This window comes from Conger conger, chromosome 7, assembly GCF_963514075.1.
Source record: "Conger conger chromosome 7, fConCon1.1, whole genome shotgun sequence".
In the NCBI taxonomy this organism is placed as follows: Eukaryota; Metazoa; Chordata; class Actinopteri; order Anguilliformes; family Congridae; genus Conger; species Conger conger.
In genome coordinates, this window is record NC_083766.1 from 35,688,959 (window position 1) to 35,701,780 (window position 12,822).

The 12,822-nt window shown below is 42.7% G+C and overlaps 2 protein-coding genes across 3 annotated transcripts in view; both read left to right on the top strand.

Moving 5' to 3' along the window:
- The first annotated feature begins 548 nt into the window (after positions 1–548).
- LOC133133733 (myb/SANT-like DNA-binding domain-containing protein 2) lies at positions 549–5,479 on the top strand. Its single transcript, XM_061249901.1, has 4 exons — positions 549–1,046; positions 1,874–2,126; positions 3,234–3,297; positions 4,406–5,479. The coding sequence occupies exons 1-4, from the start codon at positions 606–608 to the stop codon at positions 5,310–5,312; spliced, it is 1,665 nt and encodes a 554-aa protein (XP_061105885.1). The 5' UTR covers positions 549–605; the 3' UTR covers positions 5,313–5,479.
- A 5,022-nt stretch (positions 5,480–10,501) lies between these two features.
- The window catches only part of esama (endothelial cell adhesion molecule a), a 40,027-nt gene continuing 37,706 nt past the window's right edge, over positions 10,502–12,822 (top strand). The window contains exon 1 of one of the 2 annotated variants that reach the window (XM_061247292.1): positions 10,502–10,650. In XM_061247292.1, the coding sequence (XP_061103276.1) occupies positions 10,590–10,650 (61 nt within the window). In that variant the 5' untranslated portion in view covers positions 10,502–10,589. Of the gene's footprint in view, positions 11,074–12,822 lie in introns of both variants that reach the window. The other variant, XM_061247291.1, reaches the window with a different exon arrangement.

The window sequence follows — 12,822 nt, forward strand, 5'->3', positions numbered from 1 at the left end:
GTATTCCAGATTTGATGATCCCTGATCTGAAGCAGGGGTAAGATTAGAGCCTGATCTAGAGCCCCACTTCAATCACAGTCCACAAAGGCAATGAACTAGCTTTTCATGGGCATTAGGTGTGGTCTGAAGATATACTGGCCAATCAGTAGCACTCTGTAGTTCAGTTAATTACCTGGGAGAAAATAAAAACAGGGTTGGATTTGGATTTGAGAACCAGATTTTCTATGATCTAGAGCAGGGGTTCAGTTTCCTGCATATCTACAGACCTGTAGGTTTTTATTTCCAATATATATATATATATATATATATATATATATATATATATATATATATATATATAGTTGTTGACTTCAAGAGCAAAATTACCACAATTGACAATTGACGCCGCTTAGCCATGACACAAACACTTCCTACCGTTCCAGCCATGGACAATGTGCACGGTCTGGTGTTGGCCACGAGCGTAAATATAGAAGCATGTCTATGGACGGTTGTTTGCCCCTCCGCTGTTGTCTGTCAATGAATGCCACTATCCCGAAATGCACCCGATTCACACTAGACGTCAGCTGGTCAACGCCCCTCCCCCTCCCCTTAGCAACAGAACCAAGATGGCGGCGCCCAGTAACATTGATCAGTCGACCGAAACACCTACGCCGTTAAAGATCCCTAAAACTGAAGTTCCATCTCCAGAATCGGAGGATCTGAGCGACAGCAACCAATATCATTCCAACCCGTCTACACCCAATCGTTTTTCACCACTCAACGTAGGTATCTCTGTTTCTGGAGGCGCAGGCCGAAGTGGAACGGCCTCAGCTTCCAATAGCTTTACCGCCTGCCGGGGCATGTCGTGGACTCCGTCCGAAACAAATGCCCTGATTGCCGTTTGGGGTAACGAGAGGCTAACCGAAGCACGAATGCAGCAGCTTGAGGTGGCAGGGACTGTATTTTCTGGAAAGGCGCCGGGGCCAGCTATGTACGAGCGGGTATCCAGAGCCTTAGCGGAGCTGGGCTATGAAAGGACCCCTTCCCAATGCCGGGAAAGGATGAAGGTAAACAGTCAATATCAGCTAGCTAGCAAAGTTAGCTGACGTTAGAGTAATGTTAGTTTAATTAACGCACCTAACCAGAAGGCTAACGACAGCTTCCGAGCTAACTAGCTAGCTCTCTTCTTAGTGCTAGCTATTATTAACGTCAGTGGATGACGTGACTGCATTGGTGTTATTGCTAAAGTGATAGCTACTTTTGGATTTAGTGTTCTTGGCTAATGTAACTACCCACCTTTCTGTATACGTTAGTGTAAATGTAAGTAACGTTACTGTCACTCTGTATCTATGTATTACTGTGCTACACACAAATAGATCCCTTCGAAGTTCATCTTCACCCACCGGAAGATCAAGGATAATACTCCTGTCAGATTGTGTGATAATACCATTACAAAGTTCGCGTTAGCCAACTTGTATTTATTCACTTAGTGTGTTGTCTGAAAGGTTCCCAACCAGAAGTTTACTAATGTAATAAAATCCGACTATTTCCGACTATTCTTAATGCTTATATTGATGGTCAGTGCTTCTAAGTGGTGCTTCGTCTCTGGTGCGCGTGATTTTATCATGTTCACATTACTTCTACAATCTCTTTGCAGGTATGCTAAATCAAACGTACTTCAACTATGTACCTTGCAGTATAGCTGGGAACCCTCAATTGCTAAAGCTTCTTTAACGATTCAAGCGTGTCTGTTTAATTGTATGCAAGCTGTGAAGCTAACCTTATTAGCATGTGCATTACACCAGACAGACTGATGTCTTGCAGTGACTTGTCGGTTGTGAAGGAGTTCACATCAGCAGCCTGACTCCTACGTTGTCGCTCTGTTGCTCCACAGACCCTGCGGCGATGTTACAGCCGGGTAAAGGAGCACGGCATTGGCAAAAGGAAGAGCAGCTACTCTATCGAGCAGCTGGAGAAGGTGTTCGGCCAGGGCGGCTGGGATTCGCAGACCTGCCAGCCCGTCCTCATCAACAGCAGCGGCCTGTACCAGGAGATGGAGTCAGACGGCAGCACGATGGAAGACTACTCGCAGGAAGACTGGTGCAACCAGGAGCTGTCGTCGTTTCAGGAGAGAGACATGGAGCCTGGTGAGTAAGGGTCCTGCTGTGTGACGCTGTGTTACTGTACTTGCTCTAGGGCACAGATAGGCAACCCTATTCATGCAGTGCCATAGACAGTTTACAAAAAAATAAAACCACAGCTCTATATAAACTCAGGGAGCACTTTATTAGGTATTTATTAGCTTCCCCTGTTCTGTGTTCAGAGATGCTCTTCTGCATACCACTGTGTGGTTACTTGTGTTACTGTCACCTTCTTGTCAGCTCTGACCAGCTCTGGCCCTTCTCCTCTGACCTCTATCATTAACAGTGCGTGTCTGCCCACAGAACTGCTGCACACTGGATGTTTTTTGTTTTTTGCACGATTCTGTGAAAATACTTGAGACTATTGTGTGTGAAAATCCCAGGGGATAACCAGTTTCTGAGATACTCAAACCACCCTGTCTGGGACCAACAATCATTCCATGGTCAATGTCACATAGATTTTTGCCCATTCTGACATTTGGTCTGAAAAACAGCTGAACCTCTGTATGCTCTGTATGCTCTGTATGCTGTCTGTATAGCTTTTATGTATTTGGTTGCTGCCACAAAATTGGCGGATTACATATTTGCATTAGCAAGCTGGTGTGCAGGTCTGCCTTATAAAGTGGTCACTGAGTGTACATTGCATGCAGTCTCCACGGTCCAGTATGCAAGTTGTTGAAGAACATCTGCTCTCCTCAGATGACTGTACAAGATAAATAACCTTCCAGAACATTGGAATTATTTTGAATGAACACAGATGAAGCAATGGCCTATTATGTTAATTCATGGCTAGGATCCTTTTGGCCTTTTGTTGAGAGTAATAGAGATTTCTTTGGGAAAGCTGAGGTTTCTTTCTCTACGTTTTAAATTCTAATGACAAAACAATGCTTGAAGTGAAAGGTTGAATGCATTTACTTAGCAAGTCAGTTGTCCTGGTGTCCGCTTGCAAATGTTTGACCAGTGGCATTCCTCAGTTTGAGGGTTAAAATAACATTGGATTTGGGCTCAGGGATGTTTGTGAGACTGTTGTCTTGGATACAGTGTGCATGCGTGTATTATATTCCTGACATTTTAAAATTGTTGTTAAAGATAACTGGATTTTGTGTTTTTCAGAGGAAATCCAGCCTCCAAAGAACAGAGTACTACAGTTACGACAGGAACCATCGAATGACCACCAGTACGTACTAATTAATAAGGGCACATTTTGACAAGTGATTGTACAGGTCTATTCACTAGGAGCTAAGTGCAAGACTGCTAACAGTGATGTTATCACACAACTGAAGCAAAAGAACCAATGAATGTCCTCTGACCTCTTGGAAATGAACTTGCTGGTTTTTTATTTTGCTCCAGTGAAAATTCATTTTGGTCCGCTGTGCAGGATAACAGCCAGTGCAGTCAAATAAGTTGTGAAACACCAGTCTGTTGTTGTGACTCAAAATGTGTTTCCCTTCACCTTAACTGCTTCATGTTCTCCATATGTTGCTTGTGTAAAGCTTCCAAAAAGAGAGCGTTTTCCACAGACACTTTTCCAGTGGCACTCTGCAGATTAATGGTATGTAGGCCGTGTGATTGGGAAGTTTCGGTTTCAAATCAGTGGAATTGTGGTCAGTAAGATTTGTTAATACATTTTCCTGGTCTGAATCCTAAACAGAAAAGAAGCATTCATTTGAAAGTTAATCTGGATTTGTGAATCATTTACAAGTGAAATAGGTGTGTATTTGCTCTTCAGAATGCCTCTTGCCCAATGTATCTGCCATTGTGCACATGCCATTATCAATTATGTAATTTCATTGGACATAAGGTCAGAATCCCATTACTCTTTTATGCATTGATCCCCATTCCAATCATTACTTCCTTCCCTGACCCCTGTTCTCGGTACGGGTTGCCAAATTTGGTTTATCAGAAGAAAAGCAGTTTGTGGAGGTTTCCATTTTAATTCAGCCAGGAGTCAGTTGGGGCAAATCCTTTTTGTCCCCCAAGGTGTTGTGTGCCAGAACACATTTAGCACACTTGTTCTAATGGGCAGACAACCTTTTGGTCAATTATAACTCTAACCACAACAGATATTTTGTCTATAGTTTGTCCTTACCAACCCTGTGAGTATTGCCACCTGTTGCTTTAAATAGTCTTGTTTACCCTTCTCTCTCTCTCTCTCTCTCTCTCTCTCTCGCTCTCTCTCTCTCTCTCTCTCTCTCTCTCCCCTCTCCCTCTCCCTCTCCCCCTCTCTCTCTCTCTCTCTCTCTCTCTCACCTTTATTCCTTCTCTCTGCCCGCCTTTCCCCACAGGAAGCAGGACGTGATGCAGAACGTGGTGCGCATCCTGGAGTCGGTGCACATCAGCTGGGAGCACTTCCAGACGTGGACGGACTTCTCACGCCTGCACCTCTCCAACAAGCTGGCCATCTTCGGCGTGGGCTACAACACGCGCTGGCGGGAGGACATCCGCTACCACTACGCCGAGATCAGCTCCCAGGTGCCCCTCGGCAAGCGTCTGCGCGAGTACTTCAACCCCGAGAAGGCCGAGGGCCGCGTCATCATGACCAAGGTGCAGAAGATGAACTGGAAGAACGTCTACTACAAGTTCCTGGACATCACCATCAGCGAGGCGCGTTGCCTGGAGCTGCACATGGAGGTGGAGTGGATCCCCGTGGCCCAGTCCAGGGCCGCCGGCTGCAGCAACGGCTCCCAGTACCTCCTCCCGGGGGGTATCCCCAAAACCTACGGCCTCTACGCCATCGGGTACGAGGAGGTGGAGCCGGCCCAGGGGCCCTCCGGCTCGGGCGAGAGGCCCTCATCGCCGGAGCCCAGCGAGCCCGACCCCGGCGCCGCGCGGTCGGAGAAAGAGGAGGAGGAGGAGGAGGACGATGACGAGGATGAGGAAGAGGAAGAGGCCTCGGCCAAAGTGACTTACTGCTTCCTGGGCATCGCGGAGGACAGGACCCTGCAGCAGTGCCTGTTCCAGCACTTTCAGAGCTCGGGGAAGTACTACAGCCGCGGCGAGCCGTCCCCCGTCACCAAGTTCCTGCTGGGGAACTGCAGCGTGCGGGCCAAGGCGGGGGGCTCGCCTCCGGCGGCCATTTACATCAAGTTCATCGAGGTGGAGCTGGACTTCCTCTCGGCCGGCTCTTTGGTGGAATGTCTAGAGATCGCCGTGGGCTACTCCTTAAAGTTCAACAAGAGGGAGACGTTGTAACGCTCCCTTTCCGGTCCGTTCCGGTGACTCCACGCAACGCGCGGAGTGACTAGCGGTTAGCAGCCAAAAGGGCGGGAAGCGTTTGTGTTTTCCGACCACCCCCTCGTCCCCTTTTCAGCGCAGCTACGCTCGTCTCAGGGAGTCCGTCCATACCGTGGTAAACCGGGCGGGACGGTGAACCTGGGGCGGGGACCTCTGCCGGGGGGGTGCAGGGGCGGGGGCAGCTGGAAGGGTGCCGTCAGCTCATCTTAAAACTGCCTTTTTATTGCCCTTGTTTTTGAAGTTTGACTTCAACCGATGTGCCAGATGCGACCTCTCGGTAAAGTGAAGTTGGGAGTCGGGGGGGGCGGGGGAAAGTGGACATTTAATGACCTGTGGGAATTCTATAATGATTTAAATATGAAATTTATCTATATATAAATATATAAATATATTTAAGAATATATATATATAGACGTCGTCAAGCATTCCAGCATTTCCAAACTTGTCTTTTGAAGAAGAAAAATATTTTATTTTTGTTGTAATTAATTTTATTTTTAATTTGTGAACACGGGGTGTCTTAGTATTATGGTTTCCAGATCACATTCTTGTATGTTTACAATATTGGGAAGACAATAAACAGGCCATGGTTCATTCATTTGCCATTCACTGAACACGAATAAGGTGATTTGTCGTCATTTTCAGTTGTCTTTGAATTGGTTCTTGGCATGATGATGATTTTCTAATATGGTTAGTATTTAAGCAACTGCAAATAATTGATTTTCAGGAGTTCTGTAGCTACCTCATACCAAAAGTAACTGCAAAAAGGTTAAGGCACTAAATAGCAAGGTCATTCATAATGTGTTGTAGAATTAACAAAAAACCGAATGAAACATTCCTGGTATCGGATAATAAATAGTTTTCATCATATGAGATTATCCAGCTCATGACAAAGACCCGTTAAAACTCCTGGAAGTGTCATGTTTACAGATACACAGCTGACTGAATAATCAAGGGGCTTATAAAATAAATGTAAAATAAGCAAACAGACCAGATGACGTGTTCATTTGCTCTGTTTTGGGGGGTGCTATCGCACTTCATGCAAATGAAACTTCTTTATGGCCTCTTGCGTGTCCTTAACTAACATTTGTGATATGCAAGGAGACCATTATCAGTCATGCCCTTGCAAGCTCCTAATTAAACTCTTACCTTCCACTTCTGGTCATTAAGACATTAGACAGTATGCATTGCATCTTCATTTTTCTATGTGACGTACGGTAAGTTCCCACAAGGGCGGTCATCTGTCCCAGACTCACAGAAATGTCACACCATATGTGTTCATATGGTACACATTGAAGTACCGGCGATACACAGGGAGACATAATGGTTGTTTGCCACCAGATGGCAGTAATGTTTCACAAAGATGAGCAAGAGCAATGCTAAAAAAGGAAAATGCGCATTCACATTATGGGTGTTGGTTTACTGTTTGTGGTCCGTTGCATTTTGTTAAAATATTGGGTAGAACAAAGGCAAGAATGGGAAATGTGTTATTAGGATCAACATGATCGTTTATCAAATGGTATCACATCCAAATATTGACTGCATATTTTTTTTACATAATAGTGTGAATGTTAAAACATGGTGTGCTATGCAAACATGATCTCAGTGTCCATTTTTTGGATCATTACATCAATTTTAGCTTACATCTTAACTATTTCTAATGGGACCCATAGTGTAAAAGTTACTCTATCTTTTGCTAATACGTGGATTTGCACAAGAAGCAATTAGGAATTTGGCCTTCTCACCGATTTCTCTGTTATTTTCCACATCCTCTAGGCATAATTAATCATTTACTCATCCGTCACTATGTTATCTTACCTTGCTGGGGTATAATAGCTTGGTAACAACTGAAAGACCAACAGTGCTGTTTTTTTTATTCTTTCTTCTCAGTCAAAAAAAAAGACAGGTTACAGGTACTGATCGGTGGACAAATATTACTTTACTTGGTATCAACAGAAAAGAGAATAGCGATACAGAAATATAAACCGAAGGAAGGTTTAATAATTAATATACATGAATACATATTACGTTCTCATTAATATATGCATAATTCATTACACTCGGTTTCATCTTCCTTACATTTGTTATAATTGTAAAATTGACTTGACTTGTTGACTTGAATTTGAAATGTCTCAGACAGCACGTTTGTACACATTACCGGACGGTTGGTATGACTTGTAATATGTGTGTCTTTGATGTCTTTGTAGAAATGTGCACACACATCAAATTGATACCCAGATTATATGGTTGCACAGTTTGAAGAAATAGGATTATATGTAACATACAAATATTATTATTGCAGCATAGCTTGACTGGGAATATTGACATTCAATGTCTCTTATTTTGCAGCTGTCCAATGGACAGTGTAAATTAATACACATTTGTCGATAGTAGAAACCATTTATTTTGCGTAAACGTAGGACTGTATTGAAATGGTACGACTGGAACCTCTGCTTCTCACAGGGACAAAATTGACAAGAAGATATTAAAATGACGTGGATAAAAAATTCAACAGTTCGCCGTTCAATTATTAACTTAGTATTCTGGCCCGTGAAATCCCCTCCGTAACTGGATCGCTTATGAATCGTAGGTGTGTGGAAGGTGGGACACACCCAGCATTATGTGGGGTGAAAATGTCAGCCATGGGCTATAGTGTCTCAATCCTCAAGAGGAACACTAAGTGATGGATTTAAACCTGCACCTTCGGGAACTGATGTTATAATAATTGCAAATGCAAAGGTACTATTAAAATGGCCACTAACACTGCTTCTGCAATTGTTGCTTTCCCTACTAGAAACTTTTGTGCTATTAAGATATATGCTTATGTGTATACTTATATTTCAGACCCCCTCCTGATATAATACATGAGTCATCAATACATAAAGAGAGCTGAACATTTACATTCCTAATTAATGCAGGGATGATGATGTAAGCGGGCGAGTACAGGGTGGCACTCAAAAAAAATCTTTTTCTAAATTATTACAACCATTGATAAAAATTGAAAAAAGTAATAATACCAGTTATGAGCTATATTGTACTTGTCGAACTTTTCCAATATGTGGAATATAATTCAATGTATAATTAATCATTCGGTGGAATCAAAATGGCACATTTCTCAAATTAAAAATGTATTTTCCCCCCAAAAATGACCACTATTATTGGTGCTTTGTTAATGCAACTTTTGCTTTTGCAAGGAGCTGACGCTGAGTCCGTTTCTCTCATGTCTGCTGAGATTGGAGAAGACCTTAGTGGGATCATTTCCATTCCTCTTCCGAGTGTCTTTATATCCTTCAGTCTGTGCTTATGGAATGCCCTCTTCAACTGAAACCACAAGACTAAGATGGCCATCATAAAAAAGAAATGATATTGTAGTAAATTTACCGTTTCAGGGATCTTGATGTGTTTGGGTCATATATATGATATAAAACATATCTCAGATCCCAAAACATATATATTGGCCTAATATGTTAGATATTTTGTAGGCAGTCCCAACATCGTTTGCCCTGTAGCACAAGTGGATGTATTTATGGAAATAGTTTGTCTTTAAAATTATGACAATGATCTTTCTCCTTTGTTATGCTGTAAGGCTGCATTTAAAACAAATGGAAACCATTGAAAACAGTAAATGATATTGAGACTGAGATGGAAATTGTGATTAAATAAAGTAAACCCATAGAAAATTGGAATAGTATTAACATTACCAGGAAGAACCAAGGCAACAAAGTAGCATGTATTGAACTGTTGAGTCTCTCTTATTTTGCATTTTATCGACTCTTTACCAGTGTTTTGGTGTGATAAAAGGCCATGGCCAAAATTAATGAATTCTAACTAAAGTTATAAATCATGGCTTCTGTAAAACACACTGTCCATGTGCGGAGGCTGAGCTAGATTTAATCACACAAGCTAGCCCATCCACCTCTAATAATTGAGCAGTCTTGCTGCATTAACTTCAGCGCTGTTTCTATGGCAACTGGCTACATCTGGGAAGCGGGAGTTGAGAGGTATTCACCTCTGAGGCCGAGCCTGTCTGCTCCCGCCGCTCGGCACTGCGGCTAAGTGCTGGAGGTACTGCTGCACTCTGACAAGCCTCCCCGACTGTTTGGTCCAATTAACTATCTGAGAAATGCAAAGGAGCAACAGAACATGAATTCCTGTACAGCAGGCCAACAGGGAGCAGGATCAGGACTGCCATAAACTTGAGTGGACAATCGGTACAGTCAGGGTTTTACCTGAAGCTTGGGTTTAGCTCACTGGAACAGATGTGCACACTACACATTCGTGCATTCTAACCGGAGGAACTGGTGTTATATATTTTGACCAGAACAAAACACTTTTTCTTTGCAAAGTTAATTGTGGGTATCATAGCAAATCTACAACTGGTGTTTCACAGTCTAGGATCCACCAATTCTTTCATCTCTGTGGTTTGCTGGTCCTGACAATACAGTGAACATTGCTACCCCCAGTGTCCCCCCAAGGATAGAGACATCTGAATTGTGCATTCATCCGAGCCTCACATGAGAGAAGCTTGGATTTTCACACATGGAGTATTACCTGGGATTAATTTATGGTAACTACTTCCTGTGGCTGTGAGCATGAATCTACTTCAAAGCAGTCTTTCCAGGTCAGGGGCTATTACCTACAGTATTACTGATTCATAGTTGGCAGGCTTTGGTGTTTGAAGTCTGGTGTATTTTTGTATATTGTTATTAACACATTTTCACCAAAATGACTATTGGGTACTGGTGGCTCAAAACAATCCTCAAATATGTCTTATTTAGAATCTGAAAGAATTATCACGATATCTTACTTGGTTCAAATTATACACTGCTACAAAGATATTCAAATTTGTCATTTCTGCCATCTTGAATAAAGTTAGCAAATTATATAATTGACATATTTTGCACCAAAGATGCGTTTTCGGTGTAACGTAACCTTACATAGTTTCCTAAATGTAGTTATAATCATTACTGTTTGTGCATTACCGGAGCTCTAGCCTACAAATTTGTAAGTCCGGGTCCTTTGGAGTCGAGTGCATTCTCAGTATTATTTATATAGACGGTGGTTACTGCCTGAGAAAAATGTATACCACACTTTCCCAGTCTATGCGCACGGGCGCACATTTCCATTGCACCTGTAGTTGTGACGGGAGGAGTGTCCAATCTTCTCAGAGGGCGTTGCTCGTACGCACAGGTGCTGGTGCTGCAGGTGGGCATACAAGCGCCCTTCAGGAAATGCTCCATGATGTCAACCAGTAACACTGCAAGTTTCAACGAACCCCGTCTGTGTACTACTAACTACGGTAAAGAACAGTCAGCAAGGAAGAGGGTGCAGCGGGAAACTCACACATTACCAGGAACGTCTCACGCTTTCTGCCTTTCTTGATCGCATTCAGTGCGTCGACCTGGGCGCCCAGTTAATCAGACAGCTTCAGCCTGGCGCGGCGGATGACGAACAAGAGATGATTTGTAACTTGCGCACAATTTCACTAGTTCTGCTCTGATGAATATTTCCCCTTGTTAATTCTCTTCGATTGTTGTTCAAAAGGAGGCTTGTGAGACTTGAGCTGCAGTGACACGGGCAAATTACGTAAAGATAACGGGAATACTTAAGGGATTGTATACTTTGGGGTTGTGGCACACTCACATCGTATGTTGGGCGATGGAGATCGCGACTTCTAGGAAACTTGGTATCTTGCTGCCACTATTTCTATGGATTTTTCCAGGTAAGTTAAGAGCGATTTCTTGTTGCTTATTAATTGAGAAAACAATTATATTGAAATGTTAATGTTGCTAATTGCCCAAAATATCAAAGTATTCTGTTTATTTGCTGAAACGATACTTTGCTTTTGCTCATTGGAAGGTGTCTATTTTATTCTGGTAACTGTCCCAGACACAAAAGCTTCTTTATTCGATTAGAGGTGGTCTTAAATTCATGTCCCACAGAAATAAAGATGTCAGAACAACATGCAGCCTATTTCGTGACGGAAAAAAAGACTTGACTCAATGCACGATACATATATACACAGCGAGATAAGCGAGGGTGTTTTTAATAGGGATTTAAACATTAAGCACCTGTTGTTGTTTTTTAGAAGGAGAACAGGTGGGTTGTGATGCGTAATAACTTCGAATTGTTTGCCAGGTAAAACGACTGTTCCGCTAAGATAGGTAGGCTACCTTGAGTTGACCATCTAGTTTTTAATTGTTCATTTTGCGCGGTGGTTGTGATTTGTTAACCTTGTGTGAACGGACAGGAGTGTCTGTAAAAGGGTTATTAGTATTTACTATGGGAGGTTTCAATGGCTTTAAAGTAAAGTCCATAGTACTGCTATAGATAAGTCATATTAACTCGTATATATCTTAATGATTGTCGTGGAAATGCTCATTTTGTTATGAAATTCAGATGTCAGTATTTGATTTACAGTTGAACGGTAGCCAGAGTCAGAGGGCACACAACTCAGGGCACACAAAGAATGAACTCATCCCATCGCTCCGCGATAAGAATTTATAACATGCATGTACGTGTAACATGTAACTTTGAATGAAGAGAATATTGATGTTACTGTAACTTTCAGTTTGTTGCCCTGTCCCCTCGGTTGAACAAGACATGCACAGTGACAGCACTGTTAGTTCTGCCTATATAAATACAAACATTTGCTTTCAAAACGTAAACGTGACTTTGGTACGGGGAAGTATTTAATTGGAGGACAATATTACCGATAATTGTAGCACTGCCAAAACACATTCCATGTTAAGGCAAATACCCTTTCCAATAAATGTATTACAATAAATCAATTGTACTGTATGAGAATCTGGTCAGTTAATGTATAGGAAGAGCCGTGAAAAAAGATTGTTTTTTTCTGCCCTGTTATCGTGGTTTCGTCTGATTGTTATCCAAGCTGTGCCCTCATGTGTACTTGTTACCAAAGCAGTCGAAAGTGCTGAGGCGCACAATTTCATTGCGTCTCACCTCTGCTTCGCTGCCGGGGGACGCGACATTCACAAGTGGAATTTCTTAGTTTGTGGACGGGGAACACTTTGTTCTTGTAATTGATCAAACTGAAATGCGAAAAGGAGTGCGTTGTGAGAACGTATTACGCCAGCGGATGTTGCCCAGGCTGTTATTCCTCTGTGGCTGGGGGCTCGTCGGCCTTAGGCTCCAGGTGTGTCCTTTAAGATATAGCGTCCTGGATGAGAAGGAAGCTGGAGAAGAATAGACTATTGTAAACGGGAAGATGTGAAGTCTGCGGGGCTGCTGTCACCAAGCCGTTCAGCAATTACCCATAATAGGTAATCGGATTCCCAAGGCTTCATAACATAACAGGATAGAGTGATTGCACTGTTTTTTTGTTTTGTTTTTCTATCTCGAGGGTCACCAGGACTGTTTAAAATGTTGTTTGTTTGCTTGCCCCCTCGCACCACAATGGAGTCCACATAGAGCAGATGACATCACTGAACCAATCACTGTGTAGTCT

What these genes read in the sequence shown, in the direction of transcription:
- LOC133133733 (XM_061249901.1), top strand. Translation starts at nt 606, where the DNA reads ATGGCGGCGCCCAGTAACATTGATCAGTCGACCGAAACACCTACGCCG. An exon ending in GGAGAGAGACATGGAGCCTG is followed by an intron (nt 2,127 to 3,233) that starts GTGAGTAAGGGT and finishes TGTGTTTTTCAG; the next exon opens with AGGAAATCCAGCCTCCAAAG. An exon ending in GAACCATCGAATGACCACCA is followed by an intron (nt 3,298 to 4,405) that starts GTACGTACTAAT and finishes CTTTCCCCACAG; the next exon opens with GAAGCAGGACGTGATGCAGA.